The sequence below is a fragment of the Triticum aestivum genome, chromosome 7A (assembly GCF_018294505.1).
Source record: "Triticum aestivum cultivar Chinese Spring chromosome 7A, IWGSC CS RefSeq v2.1, whole genome shotgun sequence".
NCBI classification, from domain to species: domain Eukaryota; kingdom Viridiplantae; phylum Streptophyta; class Magnoliopsida; order Poales; family Poaceae; genus Triticum; species Triticum aestivum.
In genome coordinates, this window is record NC_057812.1 from 136674055 (window position 1) to 136691391 (window position 17337).

A 17337-nucleotide genomic window follows, 5' to 3' on the forward strand; every position below is an offset into this window, starting at 1 on the left:
GCATGGGTCTCGCTGATGGTCATGGTGTAATGCACCGGCGAGGGTGATGTCGGTTCGTCGGCGGCGGCATCCTCCATTGGGACGTCGTCGTTCTCCGGCTGGCGGCCAGCCAACCAGCCGACAACAATGGTGTCCATCTCCTTCTTCTGGTCCTATGTCAGCCCGTCCCTGAGAGCTTTGGCGGGGGAGAATCCATGGTGGGAGTGATGCGAAAAGGGATCAGTGGTGGATGACTGCGACTACGGCTGGCATCGATTTTATACCAATGGTGGGCGGCAGAAGAACGGACGGGTGGTGCCAGAGGAGACGCCTCGACAACCGCGTGCCATCAATGTGAGCGGCAGACGGATAGACTGGCGGCCGTCGTGTCGTTTGAACGCGTGGTAGTCGCCTGCACTGGGAAGCCACGCGGGAGGCGCTCTCTCGGCCGATGCGCCGCTTCAATGCCAGCGCCAGTGACCGGTCGCATCCGCTCTGGCAGGGCATGAATGTGGGCGTTGACGCTCTGGAGCGGTGCTGGCCGAAAACACACGGGAGGGAGGGGGCTTTAGGGGTGTCAGAAGTGGGCGTAGGACCGATCCGGACTTCCGCAAAGCCTCTCTCTATGTTTGTCTCCGGATTGCGGGAAAAATTACGTTTGGATCGCCCTGCGGACCGATACATGACCGCGTTAGATGACTTTCATGATCCGGACATCGTGAAAAAAATTTGGATATATTACAAAAATAGATCTTACAGAACATCTCAACTGCAATAAGAATTACACCGGGGTCTCTAGACCATGAACGACCAAACCTAGGTACTTCCCCTCCCCCTCTGCGTTATGAATTCCATGATGCCCCTTCTGCATCATAAGGACACACTACAATGGCAGATTTTTGGCGATATTAGTAAGGCTGTGCATTCTCAGAAAATTTCCCAAGAGGTCCGAGTGGATAAATGATTTTCCATGAAATGTAGTACCAATGATTTCTTAGGAGGGAAATTCATGTTAAATTTAACCCTACAAATCAAATGGCCAACATAGAATAATATCATGGAACATGGAAATCAAAGGAAACAACATGGAGCAACCGGAAACGAAGGTCCTTAAAATGTTCATCATGCACTCAAAATGTTCATTCTGTTTTTTAATGTTCAAAAGGTATTTTAAAAATACATTCCTTTTCTTTTCATTATTAAAAAAATCACATTTCTTTTTTGTTATATTATTTGATTTTTCATTTTCCCATTTCTTTGTTAGGAATATTTTTGATACATGAACATTTCTTAATACACGATGAACATCTAATACATAACAAATGTTTTCTAATACTTGATGAACATTTATTGAAACACATACGAACAGATGCACAATGAACATTTATTCAAATCGCAAGAGGAATAAATTTTAATACAGTGAACATTTTTGGATTACATGATGAGTACTTTTCAGATTACATGAGGACCATTTTTTATTGCACTATGATTTTTTTCTAAAATTAGTTAATGTACATTTTTTGAATTACTTGATGAACATTATTTTAAACACACAATGAACATCTTTTACTACAAGATAAAAAAAATGATGACCATTCTTCAAAATAAACACACGATGAACATTTCTTTAAATTCCCAATGAACTTTTTTCTAAAACCACATGAGCATTTTTTAAAGGATAATATTTTAAAAATTGTGAATTTTTTCTGTAAAATAGGTTAACACCTTTTGAAATTACATGAACATTATTTTGCAACTCTTTAACATTTTTTATGTAGGTAATGTTTTTCCATATGGTTTTCGCTCAAGCGAATGAATAGTTTACGCAGTCTATGTGTTTTTTGGAAGTAATAATTTTTTTTATATTCCCCTCTCTAAAGAAGAGAAAAATACACAGGTGACTTTTTTTTGGTATTAACTTCCACACAGATAGCACCAACAGTGTTTTAGCTAAAGATAGCGCTAACTGCTACTCCCTCCGTTCTGAATTACTTGTCGCAGGTATGGATGTATCTAGATGTATTTTAGTTCTAGATACATCCATTTCTGCGACGAGTAATTTGGAACGGAGGGAGTACTTTCTTGTAGCAACATGAGCGCACAACGAAAGATTGCTACATAGAGCGCACATATCCATTTAGCCCATGGAGCCTATGTCTCGCTTGTAGTGAGAAAAATGGTTGTGTTGCCTCAAGGAAGCTGCTAGTTAGCCGACCCAATTCTTACGTTTGATTCATACTTTTTGTCCTTATGTTATCTTTTTTCTTCAGTTTATATTTTTGAAATATTGTAAAAATTAATCACATCAATTTTAAAAGTGTTCATCATGCATTAAATAATGTTAGCGCGGTGTAAAAAACTCTTTCGTGCAATTTAAAAAGAATGTTTGTACCATTCAAAAAAATGTTTGTGGCATTTAAAAAGGATTAACACATTTAAAAATATGCATGTAACATTAAAAATCTTTGTACAATGCAAAAATATATTCATGAATTCTTAATAATGTTTTGTACTCCCTCCGTTCCAAATTACTCGTCGCAGAAATGGATGTATCTAGAACTAAAATACATCTACATACATTCATTTCTGCGACGAGTAATTCAGAATGGAGAGAGTACCCTTTAAAATTGTATATGTGGTCAAAATTGTGTTCATGACACTTTAACAAAATATTTAACAATGTAAACAATAGGCTCACAGAATTTTAAGAACATGTTCATGACATTTTAAAAAACAAATTAACGCATATCAAATGTTTTGCATGTTTTGTAAATAAAATGCTCATGACATTTATGAAAAATGTCCATGTGTGTTAAAAATAAGTTAAATGTAAATTTGACAAATATTCATTGTGTAGTTCTAGAAAATGTTCAACGTGTCGTTGAGAAATGGTTAACCTGTATCTAAAATAGGTTCAACCTATATACGAAAATGTTAAACGTGTATTTGGAAAAAAAGTACACATGTATTAGAAAAAAAGAAGGAGAAAATAGAATTAAGGAAAAAGGCAAAGGAAAATAAAATAAAAACAGATACAGAAAACACGAAGGAAGAAAACTGCACGAATGCTTCTAACACTGGTCCATAGAAGCTTCCTATAACCCGCTCGCAGAAAAAATCATAGGAACACACATGGCTATCTACTGCGACATGGGCAAGACGAGCTACCGTCTCGCAAAGAGCGAGATATAGGTCTCATGGTGAACACACAACCACGTAAATATCAGCACGCACAGTTGATGTGCTGGCCCAGCGCGATCGATGCCTGGTACAACTCGCTAAAAGCGAGACATAGATCGTCTTTCGGCCCGTGAGCTTAATTTTGTAAGAACTATTGACTATTGAAGCCGTTGCTTCAAGCAAACATGCTGCTTCTACCCCAAAGAATATGCAAATGAAACTTGCTTCCTCTCCGCTCAAAAAGGAAACTTGTTTACGCTAACAATAGGAGAAGATCTCATATTTTTTGCGAATATTTGCCAGAACTTAAGAAAATGAATCCCGAACAAAGAAAAGAGGAGATGTTTATGGTTTGTCTTTTCTAGTCAAAGCATCCTGAGAGACTGTTACAGACCATTAATAACTTCGTCCGCACCAGATCCGTCGAGATGGGAACAACAACTTTAAATCAGAAAAACAGTCAGTTTTGAAGGTGTTTGGAACCAATCAGAATCTCCTCCCCCAGCCTTCCATCAGGCACCCTGGTGAGTGTTGTTCGCGTTCGTCGCCGCGGCTGCAGAGGAGGACGCCTGGCCACCAGCCGGCTGCATATCTGCACGCGACATCAAAACATCACTACTTCTGACGTGAAAACACCTTCGAATTCCCTGTAAGCTCAGTGCAAAAACCGAAAGAAACTCGGTCCTCGACATACCGGTTGCGTTGGGAGGCAGCATCGACACTGCATGGGAGGGCAGCTGCAGCGCGAAGTTGTGCGGGAGAGAAGGCACCTGCATGGAGAAGCCCTGCATCTGCGCCGCCGCCGGGTGCGGCGCATACGGCTGCCCCGCCGCGATCTGCTGCGCCACCGGCGAGAGCACCGCTGCCCTCGGCGTCGGGGCCTGCATCTGCATGTACCCCACGTACTGATGGTAGGGCGGTGGCCCTGTCGGCGACGCCAGCCCAGCCGCATACAGCTGAGCATAGTAGTTCTGCACCATTTGAGGGGTCATCATGGCCTGCACATCACTCATGGGTTATCATACAAGCGTAGGAATAAACATGGCCACAACTGGACACTTGAACATCATCAGTGTGTCAGTCAGTGTCCGAACAATCAGCACCGATCATTCGGAAATGAATGGCCGATCGATGGTTCAAAGTGTTTCCAAATCCTAACGGTGCAACTAATCTTATCAGGTACTCGGACGTGCCGATCTTGGAATGTTTCTGTAGCAGCAAATCATGACTGAGCTGCGCGTTTTACGTAGCCAGGGGCAGCGGCAGCGCAGCGGAGGAAGCGCTCGCGGGGCATGTGGCGTGCCTGGGTAGCGCGCGCGCGAGTGGCATGCACTGGGCTGGGCTGGCGAGTGTGTGCTGCACTGCATGTGATAAAAGGCACTGAAGCAAAGAAGGTGGGCGTTGAGGGGGCACAGCAGAGCAGAGCAGGGGGACATGCTTACCTGTGGGTATTGATAGTCGGGTGGGCCCCAGTACCTGCAAGCAAAAGACATGGCAAAGCTTCTTCAGCGAGTGATATGATCCGGGGGAAAAGAGAAGAGCTTGGGGCTGGCCCCCCTGGGTAGTTATAAGAGGCCTACTTATCCATTACCAAGGCTGTAAAGTCCAGAATCTAGATCATTGACCTACCTAGCCCACAACTCACCTAGCCCACAACTGGCTAGGACCATCCTGTTCATGACTAGAAAAAAGCTTCTCTCCCTTTTTTCTACTCCCTATGTTCACTTTCATAACACGTTTTAGACAGCCGAAATTTTAGATGAGTTGTGAACGGAGAGAGTAAATGTCTAAACGGTCTTACAAAAGTGAACGGAGAGAGTAACTTTTACCACTAAATGAATAAAACTGCCCAGGTTTCTCCTCCCTTTCTCAAGGAAAATTTCATCAACAGAGAAAACTGATGACTGCCACAAACACCTGTAAAAACCAGGAATGGCAATGGTGCACGGTGGACGCATTAAAAACCCTGCGGCAAGATAACCAACAGGCGCAGAAAATGTTGGCAGGCGAGGCAACACCCTGCATGGCGAAAGAGACCCGCGCCAGCACGAGAAAGGGCTGGGGGACCGTCGCCGGCCCGCTCCGGTCAGCCTCCCGCCTCCCTTCCCTCCACCGCCCACCCAAACTGACCACGACCTCTCTCAGCTACTAGTATCACCCATGCATGCTCGTAGGTGTAGCCATGTGGAATTTGCAGGGAGAAGGCAGGGCTTACCATGGCTGCGAAGGGGGCGGCTGGTGGTACATCGCCGGGCCAGGGCTGGGCATCAGGCCCATCTGCTGCTGCGGAGGAGGAGGAGCCCTCGGGCTGGGGATGTAGTACTGCGGGCCCTGCGGCGGCACCGGCGCCGGCGGGCCCTGCTGCCAGTAGGGCACGGCCGACGGCCTCCCTGCATTCATCCATTCATCATGTTAGTAGTATTTACAGCGTCAGTAAATAGGAATGTCTCAAAAAAAAGTAAATAAATAGGATGAAACCAGGATGAAACCATTTCGCCGCCATGTTATGCGCCGCAGAGCGGCAGAGAGGGGGCGCGAAAGCAACAACACCAAGCAAGTACTAAATGAAGCGGTACGTGCGCGGCAGGCGTGTGCATGTCTGCCGCTCTGCATGTACAACCGGTACGTTTCCGGCGCGCAAAACGCTACGAAAACTGAAATAAAAACTGCCGGCTTCGGTCGACCGATCGGTCGATCTGCGGCGGAGGGCCGGGAAAGGGCCTCGCCATGTGCGCGGCGTGTTGACGCTTTGACCGGCCGGTTCTGGCAGGCGAGTACCACTGCTGCTAGCTACGTAACTGTTGCCTTCCCGGAGAAAAATATTGGTCGCCGCTCAGTACAGCCTACACACAGGAGCATCAAATTCTGGTTGGCGTCGTGGCCCTCTTGGTGCTAAACTACTGTTTTTTCCTGAGGAAACAAGATACTCACTCCTAGTAGTAGTAGAAGTAGTAATGACGAGGTAAGCAGGGGCGCTAATAGACCGGTCAAAGGGTATATGCGTCGAAGCATTTTGTATGGGTTGCTTCCTGGATCCTGTTTTTACCGCTGGAAAGCGGGGCGCCTGATCGATCCTCCTCTCCACTCCACCCGACAGTTATCTTGTCCTTTACACCACATCCCTGCTGCCATGCCATGCCGCAACCGACCACGCCACATCCAGTCAAAGCAAGCAGCCCCCCTCTCTCACCTGCTTACTCTATTCGTTTTTGCCACACAAGATAAGAAGCTACTGCTGCTACTACCAGTACTACATTAACGTGATCATTAAGGAATCTGATTAAGTGGAAACATGGTTAATTTGATCAAGGTACTAGCATCCCTGTTCTCTGAGGTAATTTTCTTGATTAAGCCCCACGCAACCGATGGATGGACGGATGGATGGATCACATACCATAACTGCCGATTCTAAATTTGATAACTGCCAGTTGGTCTCTAGTACGCCAATAAAGAATGGAGCGAGCAAATACGGCTGGATTAGCTGTGGCTAAAACTTGTGTGCGCGTATATAGCCACGCGTGGACGTGGTGGTGGGGTGGGGCAGGCACGGGCAGGAGGACGCACCGAGGCGGCAGCGCGACGAACTGACAGGCCAGCCTGGTCAAGCCCGGCCCGGCCATACGACCCTCCCTCCCTCCCCTCGCGCCGTGCGTGCCCGCCACCACACCCACACCAGCGCCTGCCTGGCTCCCGTGCGCTGGCATGGCACTATGGCAGACGGACGGCACTACCCCGGCCGGACGGGGTGAGATCCGCCGCGGCCTCCTCCGGATCGCCTCCATTTGGCGCGCACCGGAGGAACAGTGGCTTTGGGTTGGTTGGCGCGGCTCCGGTTTGATTTTCCGGACGGGAAATGCGCTTCTGCCTACGTGTTCGTGGGAGGGGGGAATTTGGGTGGTGGCGGTAATAAGGAAGGAGACAAAATTTGTTCTTGTTTAGTAAGATTATTATTGGTTTCCCTTCTCCTTGTGATGGCCGATGGATGGATGGATCGATGGATCACTCACCTCGAGGATGCGCGGGCCGCGGCGGGCCCAGCGAGGCAATGTTGCAGTTGGCGCGCCGCCCGGTGATCATCGGGTTCGGGTCCTGCACCGCCCGCCGCGCCGCCTCCGCCTCCCGGAACGTCACCTGTTGCGCCATGCGTCCGTCCATCGATCTCGTTAGCCGCGAGGGGAGCAAGAATTTTTACGGCAGCATGCCGCACGCGCGCGCGCGCGCGGACAGGCCGGGGAAGGAGGAGGAGGGGGAGCGCGCGGCTTACGAATCCGTAGCCCTTGGAGCGGCCGGTGAGGCGGTCCGTGATGACGACGGCCTCCAGGATGTCGCCGTACTGCTCGAAGTGCTGCCGGAGGCCCTCCGACGGGGTCTCCCACGCCAGCCCGCCCACGAACACCTTCGTCTCCGTCGTGTCACCGAACCGCGACCGGTACGAGGACGCCGTCGACGACGACGCCGCCATCACGCCCGCCCGCCCTGCTCCGAGTCGTCGCAAGAAGGAGGCTTGCCGGCGTGGAGTGCCGACCGACGATCTTGCTATCCCCTGGTGAACTACCTTGCGCGCTACGGTCGAACTGGTTGGTTGGTTGATTCCGGCGCGCTGCCGCAGCCGCCCTCAGTGCGCGCGCTCTTGCTGTGCTGTGTGTGGCAGCCTAGGCAGTGGCGGAGCGCGCTGCCATATATAAACCGAGCTCGCTGTGATGTGCTGGCTTAATGATCAGAAGCGGTGGAGGGGGATTCTGATGAGGCGGCAGTTGCAATTGGGGTGGCCGGTGGAGATGGGGAGAAGGAAGAGGGGGAGGGGGTTCAGTGGGGAGGGAGGCGAGACAGGCAGGCGCAAGGGGTTGTGCGCTGGAAGAGACGGTTAGGGTGGGGTGACAGCTATGTGCAGCCTTTTATACTGTTCCTTTTTCTCCCCCTTCATTCCCCTTATGGGCGCCCTCTCTATTTTTGTTCCTCAAACCCACATCTCATTTGATTTCATTTCGGAGAGAAATCCCACATTTCCGTTTAATTGAAACAGAACTACTCTAGTGTGTCATTTTCAGAAGACAAAAAAATAGGCGCATTTCCTTTGCCAAGAACTCACACGCTTGAAATGGGTGCCTCGACGTAGCCCCGCGAGGAAGTGGTGATTTTTTGATACAAAAGAGAGTGGCCTGTGCTAGGGTGCCGACAAACGCAAACCGAGACGAAGAAGCACAACATCCCACCCCTGTCTGGCGTGCTTTTGCAACTGATAGAAGATGGATGACAAATAATGCCCGAAACACGTGTCATAGGAAATGAATGGAGAGGCGACGGGGAGGTGGGGTCTAGGCCAAGACCTCTGTGCCGCACATAGAGGGAGAGTGCACGGATCGCGTGCCATGCATCTTTTGGCTCATTGATTTCACTAAACAATGGACACCCACCCCTGTTAGGCTTGTTTTTGCTACTGCTCGAAGATGGATGACAAAGAATGCCCGAAACACGTGTCATAGGAAATGAATGGAGAGGCGACGGGGAGGTGGGGTCCAGGCCAAGACCTTTGCGCCACACATAGAGGGGGAGTGCACGGATCGCGTTCCATGCATCTTTTGGCTCATTGATTTCACTAAACAGTGGACCCCGCCCCTATTAGGCGTGTTTTTGCTACTGCTAGAACATGGATGGCAAAGAATGCCTTAAACACGTGTCATAGGAAATGAATGGAGATGCGATGGGGAGGTGGGGTCCGGGCCAGGACCTCTGCGCCGCACATAGAGGGACAGTGCACAGATCGCGTGCCATGCATCTTTTGGCTCGTTGATTTCACTAAACAGCAGACCCCACCCCTATTAGGCGTGTTTGTGCTACTGCTAGAAGATGGATGGCAAAGAATGCCTTAAACACCTGTCGTAGGAAATGAATGGAGAGGCGACCGGTGGGGGGGGGGGTCCAGGCCAAGACCTCTGCGCTGCACATAGAGGGAGAGTGCACGGATCGCGTGCAATGCATCTTTTGCCTCGTCAGTTTCACTAAACAGTGGCCCCCACCCCTGTTAGGCGTGCTTTTTGCTACTACTAGAAGATGGATGGCAAAGAATGTCTGAAACACGTGTCATAGGAAATGAATGAAGAGGTGACGGGGAGGTGGGGCCCAGGCCAAGACCTCTGTGCCGCACATAGAGGGAGAGTGCACGGATCACGTGCAATGCATCTTTTGCCTCGTTGATTTCACCGAATAGTGGACCTACAATTGCACCAGTCAACTTTCACCGGCTAGATGCATGTACCTAGTACATGATTTAAGGAAGTAAAAGAATGAGTTTTGCCAACAACAAAAAATATGGGCACATGTAATATATAGGTACATGAACATATATCAATACTTGGGTGCACAGAAAAAAAACCCAGAGAAACAACCCATAACCCAGTCAACCCCCCGAGGTCTCATGTACCACACGAAACACCCATAGAAGAATTGGTGGCAAGTGACAATGTTGGTAAATCTAAGAAACACCTTTGATCCCTAGGTCATAACACTCTACTTTGTGAGAAGAAATATCTAAATCGATGTTGGATCAAACTGAGAACCTCCAGCTATTGATCAAGTGCAATATAAATAACTGAGCTATTACTCCTTCCGTTTAGTTTTATGAGGCCTCCTTGTATCTTGGGTCAAAATTTGACCATCTAGTTGACCATCCTGCTAGAAGATGGATGGCAAAGAATGTCTGCAACACGTGTCATAGGAAATGAATGGGGAGAGGCGGGGGGGGGGGGGGTCCAAGCCAAGACCTCTGCACCGCACATAGAGGGAGAGCGCAAGGATCGTGTGCAATGCATTTTTTGCCTCGTTGATTTCACTAAACAGTGGACCCCCACCCCTGTTAGGCGTGTTTTTGCTACTGCTAGAAGATGGATGGCAAAGAATGCCTAAAATACGTGTCATAGGAAATGAATGGAGAGGCGACAGGGAGGCGGGGTCCAGGCCATGACCTTTGCGCCGCACATAGAGGGAGAGTGCACGGATCGCGTGCAATGCATCTTTTGCCGCGTTGATTTCATAGAATAGTGGACCTACAATTACACCAATCAACTTTCATCGGCGAGATGCATGTACCTAGTACATGATTTAAGGAAGTAAAACAATGAGTTTTGCCAACAACAAAAAATATGGGCACATGTAATATATAGGTACATGAACATACATCAATACTTGGGTGCACAGAAAAAAACCTAGAGAAACAACCCATAACCCAGTCAACCCCCCGAGGTCTCATGTACCACACGAAACACCCATAGAAGAATTGGTGGCAAGTGACAATGTTGGTAAATCTAAGAAACCCCTTTCATCCCTAGGTCATAACACTCTATTTTGTGAGAAGAAATATCTAAATCGATGTTGGATCAAACTGAGAACCTCCAGCTACTGATCAAGCATACTGAGCTATTACTCCTTCCATCCGGTTTTATGAGGCCTCCTTGTATTTTGGGTCAAAATTTGACCATCTAGTTGACCATCCTGCTAGAAGATGGATGGCAAAGAATGTCTGCAACACGTGTCATAGGAAATGAATGGGGAGAGGGGGGGGGTCCAAGCCAAGACCTCTGCACCGCACATAGAGGAAGAGCGCAAGGATCGTGTGCAATGCATCTTTTGCCTCGTTGATTTCACTAAACAGTGGACCCCCACCCCTATTAGGCGTCTTTTTGCTACTACTAGAAGATGGATGGCAAAGAATGCCTACAATACGTGTCATAGGAAATGAATGGAGAGGCGACAGGGAGGCGGGGTCCAGGCCATGACCTCTGCGCCGCACATAGAGGGAGAGTGCATGGATCGCGTGCAATGCATCTTTTGCCGCGTTGATTTCACTGAATAGTGGACCTACAATTACACCAGTCAACTTTCATCGGTGAGATGCATGCACCTAGTACATGATTTAAGGAAGTAAAACAATGAGTTTTGCCAACAACAAAAAATATGGGCACATGTAATATATAGGTACATGAACATATATCAATACTTGGGTGCATAGAAAAAAAACCCAGAGAAACAACCCATGACCCACTCAACCCCCCAAGGTCTCATGTATCACACGAAACACCCATAGAAGTGAAGGAAATATGCCCTAGAGGCAATAATAAAGTTATTATTTATTTCCTTATTTCATGATAAATGTTTATTATTCATGCTAGAATTGTATTAACCGGAAACATAATACATGTGTGAATACATAGACAAACAAAGTGTCACTAGTATGCCTCTACTTGACTAGCTCGTTAATCAAAGATGGTTATGTTTCCTGACCATGAACAATGAGTTGTTATTTGAGTAACGAGGTCACATCATTAGTTGAATGATCTGATTGACATGACCCATTCCATTAGCTTAGCACCTGATCGTTTAGTATGTTGCTATTGCTTTCTTCATGACTTATACATGTTCCTATGACTATGAGATTATGCAACTCCCGTTTACCGGAGGAACAATTTGGGTGCTACCAAACGTCACAACGTAACTGGGTGATTATAAAGGAGCATTACAGGTGTCTCCAAAGGTAGATGTTGGGTTGGCGTATTTCGAGATTAGGATTTGTCACTCCGATTGTCGAAGAGGTATCTCTGGGCCCTCTCGGTAATACACATCACATAAGCCTTGCAAGCATTACAACTAATATGTTAGTTGTGAGATGATGTATTACGGAACGAGTAAAGAGACTTGCCGGTAACGAGATTGAACTAGGTATTGGATACCGACGATCGAATCTCGGGCAAGTAACATACCGATGACAAAGGGAACAACGTATGTTGTTATGCGGTCTGACCGATAAAGATCTTCGTAGAATATGTAGGAGCCAATATGGGCATCCAGGTCCCGCTATTGGTTATTGACCGGAGACGTGTCTCGGTCATGTCTACATTGTTCTCGAACCCGTAGGGTCCGCACGCTTAAGGTTACGATGACAGTTATATTATGAGTTTATGCATTTTGATGTACCGAAGGTTGTTCGGAGTCCCGGATGTGATCACAGACATGACGAGGAGTCTCGAAATGATCGAGACATAAATATTGATATATTGGAAGTCTATGTTTGGACATCGGAAATGTTCCGGGTGAAATCGGGATTTTACCGGGTTACCGGGAGGTTACCGGAACCCCCCGGGAGCCATATGGGCCATCATGGGCCTTAGTGGAAAGGAGAAAGGGGCAGCCCAAGGGGGCTGCGCGCCTCCCCCCTTCCCCTAGTCCTATTAGGACTAGGATAGGTGGCCGGCCACCCCTCTCCCTCTTTCCCCCTTGGGAATCCTAGTTGGAATAGGATTGGGGGGGGGGAGTCCTACTCCCGGTAGGAGTAGGACTCCTCCTGCGCCACCTCCTCCTGGCCGGCGCCTCCTCCCCCCTTGGCTCCTTTATATACGGAGGCAGGGGCACCTCTAAACACACAAGTTGACACAAGTTGATCCACGTGATCGATTCCTTAGCCGTGTGCGGTGCCCCCTGCCACCATATTCCTCGATAATACTGTAGCGGAGTTTAGGCGAAGCCCTGCTGCTGTAGTTCATCAAGATCGTCACCACGCCGTCGTGCTGACGAAACTCTTCCCCGACACTTTGCTGGATCGGAGTCCGGGGATCGTCATCGAGCTGAACGTGTGCTCGAACTCGGAGGTGCCGTAGTTTCGGTGCTTGATCGGTTGGATCGTGAAGACGTACGACTACTTCCTCTACGTCGTGTAATCGCTTCCGCAGTCGGTCTGCGTTGGGTACGTAGACAACACTCTCCTCTCGTTGCTATGCATCACATGATCCTGTGTGCGCGTAGGAAAATTTTTGAAATTACTACGAAACCCAACAGTGGCATCCGAGCCAGGTTATTGATGTTGATGTTATATGCACGAGTAGAACACAAGTGAGTTGTGGACGATACAAGTCATACTGCCTACCAGCATGTCATATTTTGGTTCGGCGGTATTGTTGGACGAGACGACCCAGACCAACCTTACGCGTACGCTTACGCGAGACCGGTTCCCTCGACGTGCTTTGCACAGAGATGGCTTGCGGGCGACTGTCTCTCCAACTTTAGTTGAACCAAGTATGGCTACGCCCGGTCCTTGCGAAGGTTAAAACGGAGTCTATTTGACAAACTATCGTTGTGGTTTTGATGCGTAGGTGAGATTGGTTCTTACTTAAGCCCGTAGCAGCCACGTAAAACATTGCAACAACAAAGTAGAGGACGTCTAACTTGTTTTTGCAGGGCATGTTGTGATGTGATATGGTCAAGGCATGATGCTAAATTTTATTGTATGAGATGATCATGTTTTGTAACCAAGTTATCGGCAACTGGCAGGAGCCATATGGTTGTCGCTTTATTGTATGCAATGCAATCGCGATGTAATGCTTAACTTTATTACTAAACGGTAGTGATAGTCGTGAAAGCATAAGATTGGCGAGACGACAAAGATGCTACGATGGAGATCAAGGTGTCGCGCCGGTGACGATGGTGATCATGACGGTGCTTCGGAGATGGAGATCACAAGCACGAGATGATGATGGCCATATCATATCACTTATATTAATTGCATGTGATGTTTATCTTTTTATGCATCTTATCTTGCTTTGATTGACGGTAGCATTATAAGATGATCTCTCATTAAATTATCAAGAAGTGTTCTCCCTGAGTATGCACCGTTGCCAAAGTTCGTCGTGCCCAGACACCACGTGATGATCGGGTGTGATAAGCTCTACGTCCATCTACAACGGGTGCAAGCCAGTTTTTGCACACGCAGAATACTCAGGTTAAACTTGACGAGCCTAGCATATGCAGATATGGCCTCGGAACACGGAGACCGAAAGGTCGAGCGTGAATCATATAGTAGATATGATCAACATAAATGATGTTCACCATTGAAAACTACTCCATCTCACGTGATGATCGGTCATGGTTTAGTTGATTTGGATCACGTAATCACTTAGAAGATTAGAGGGATGTCTATCTAAGTGGGAGTTCTTAAGTAATATGATTAATTGAACTTAAATTTATCATGAACTTAGTACTTGATAGTATCTTGCTTGTTTATGTTGATTGTAGATAGATGGCTCGTGCTGTTGTTCCGTTGAATTTTAATGCGTTCCTTGAGAAAGCAAAGTTGAAAGATGATGGTAGCAATTACACGGACTGGGTCCGTAACTTGAGGATTATCCTCATTGCTGCACAGAAGAATTACGTCCTGGAAGCACCGCTGGGTGCCAGGCCTGCTGCTGGAGCAACGCCAGATGTTATGAACGTCTGGCAGAGCAAAGCTGATGACTACTCGATAGTTCAGTGTGCCATGCTTTACGGCTTAGAATCGGGACTTCAACGACGTTTTGAACGTCATGGAGCATATGAGATGTTCCAGGAGTTGAAGTTAATATTTCAAGCAAATGCCCGGATTGAGAGATATGAAGTCTCCAATAAGTTCTATAGCTGCAAGATGGAGGAGAACAGTTCTGTCAGTGAGCATATACTCAAAATGTCTGGGTATAATAATCACTTGATTCAATTGGGAGTTAATCTTCCAGATGATTGCGTCATCGACAGAATTCTCCAATCACTGCCACCAAGCTACAAGAGCTTCGTAATGAACTATAATATGCAAGGGATGAACAAGACTATTCCCGAGCTCTTCGCAATGCTGAAAGCTGCGGAGGTAGAAATCAAGAAGGAGCATCAAGTGTTGATGGTTAACAAGACCACTAGTTTCAAGAAAAAGGGCAAAGGGAAGAAAAAGGGGAACTTCAAGAAGAACGGCAAGCAAGTTGCTGCTCAAGAGAAGAAACCCAAGTCTGGACCTAAGCCTGAAACTGAGTGCTTCTACTGCAAGCAGACTGGTCACTGGAAGCGGAACTGCCCCAAGTATTTGGCGGATAAGAAGGATGGCAAGGTGAACAAAGGTATATGTGATATACATGTTATTGATGTGTACCTTACTAGAGCTCGCAGTAGCACCTGGGTATTTGATACTGGTTCTGTTGCTAATATTTGCAACTCGAAACAGGGACTACAGAATAAGCGAGCACTGGCAAAGGACGAGGTGACGATGCGCGTGGGAAACGGTTCCAAAGTCGATGTGATCGCAGTCGGCACGCTACCTCTACATCTACCTTCGGGATTAATATTAGACCTAAGTAATTGTTATTTGGTGCCAGCGTTGAGCATGAACATTATATCTGGATCTTGTTTAATGCGAGATGGTTATTCATTTAAATCAGAGAATAATGGTTGTTCTATTTATATGAGTAATATCTTTTATGGTCATGCACCCTTGAAGAGTGGTCTATTTTTATTGAATCTCGATAGTAGTAATACACATATTCATAATGTTGAAGCCAAAAGATGCAGAGTTGATAATGAAAGTGCAACTTATTTGTGGCACTGTCGTTTAGGTCATATCGGTATAAAGCGCATGAAGAAACTCCATACCGATGGACTTTTGGAACCACTTGATTATGAATCACTTGGTACTTGCGAACCGTGCCTCTTGGGCAAGATGACTAAAACACCGTTCTCCGGTACTATGGAGAGAGCAACAGATTTGTTGGAAATCATACATACCGATGTATGTGGCCCGATGAATATTGAGGCTCGTGGCGGATATCGTTATTTTCTCACCTTCACAGATGATTTAAGCAGATATGGGTATATTTACTTAATGAAACATAAGTCTGAAACATTTGAAAAGTTCAAAGAATTTCAGAGTGAAGTTGAAAATCATCGTAACAAGAAAATAAAGTTTCTACGATCTGATCGTGGAGGAGAATATTTGAGTTACGAGTTTGGTGTACATTTGAAAAACTGTGGAATAGTTTCGCAACTCACGCCACCCGGAACACCACAGCGTAATGGTGTGTCCGAACGTCGTAATCGTACTTTACTAGATATGGTGCGATCTATGATATCTCTTTACCACTATCGTTTTGGGGTTATGCATTAGAGACAGCTGCATTCACGTTTTAAAATAGGGCACCATCTAAATCCGTTGAAACGACACTGTATGAACTATGGTTTAGCAGTAAACCTAACCTGTTGTTTCTTAAAGTTTGGGGCTGCGATGCTTATGTGAAAAAGTTTCATCCTGATAAGCTCGAACCCAAATCGGAGAAGTGCGTCTTCATACCCAAAGGAAATTGTTGGGTACACCTTCTATCACAGATCCGAAGGCAAGACATTCGTTGCTAAAATGGATCCTTTCCAGAGAAGGAGTTTCTCTCGAAAGAAGTGAGTGGGAGGAGAGTAGAACTTGATGAGGTAATTATACCTTCTCCCTTATTGGAAAGTAGTTCATCACAGAAATCAGTTCCAGTGATTCCTACACCAATAAGTGAGGAAGTTAATGATGATGATCATCAAACTTCAGATCAAGTTACTACCAAACCTCGTAGGTCTTCCAGAGTAAGATCCGCACCAGAGTGGTACGGTAATCATGTTCTGGAAGTCATGTTACTAGACCATGATGAACCTACGAACTATGAAGAAGTGATGGTGAGCCCAGATTCCGCAAAGTGGCTTGAAGCCATGAAATCTGAGATGGGATCCATGTATGAGAACAAAGTATGGACTTTGGTTGACTTGCCCGATGATCGGCAAGCAATTGAGAATAAATGGATCTTCAAGAGGAAGACGGACGCTGATAGTAGTGTTACTATCTACAAAGCTAGAATTGTCGCAAAAAAAAAGGTTTTCGACAAGTTCAAGGTGTTGACTACGATGAGATTTTCTCACTCGTATCTATGCTTAAGTCTGTCCGAATCATGTTAGCAATTGCCGCATTTTATGAAATCTGGCAAATGGATAAACAAAACTGCATTCCTTAATGGATTTATTAAAGAAGAGTTGTATATGATGCAACCAGAAGGTTTTGTCAATCCTAAAGGTACTAACAAAATGTGCAAGCTCCAGCGATCCATCTATGGACTGGTGCAAGCCTCTCGGAGTTGGAATATACGCTTTGATGAGTTGATCAAAGCATATGGTTTTATACAGACTTTTTGAGAAGCCTGTATTTACAATAAAGTGAGTGGGAGCACTACAACCTTTCTGATTAGTATATGTGAGTGACATATTGTTGATCAGAAATGATGTAGAATTTTTCTGCAAAGCATAAAGGAGTGTTTTAAAGGAGTTCTTTAAAAGGAAAAGACCTCAGTAAAAGCTACTTACATATTAAGC

At 46.6% G+C, this 17337-nt stretch overlaps 1 protein-coding gene across 1 annotated transcript; it reads right to left on the reverse strand.

Annotated features, from left to right (window-relative positions):
- Window positions 1-3439: 3439 nt before the first annotated feature.
- On the reverse strand, window positions 3440-8175 carry LOC123152643 (RNA-binding protein 38). The gene is made up of 6 exons (XM_044572142.1): window positions 7424-8175; window positions 7167-7290; window positions 5375-5549; window positions 4602-4635; window positions 3854-4157; window positions 3440-3751 (listed from the first exon to the last, which is right to left on the reverse strand). The coding sequence occupies exons 1-6, from the start codon at window positions 7619-7621 to the stop codon at window positions 3672-3674; spliced, it is 915 nt and encodes a 304-aa protein (XP_044428077.1). The 5' UTR covers window positions 7622-8175; the 3' UTR covers window positions 3440-3671.
- Window positions 8176-17337: the final 9162 nt, after the last annotated feature.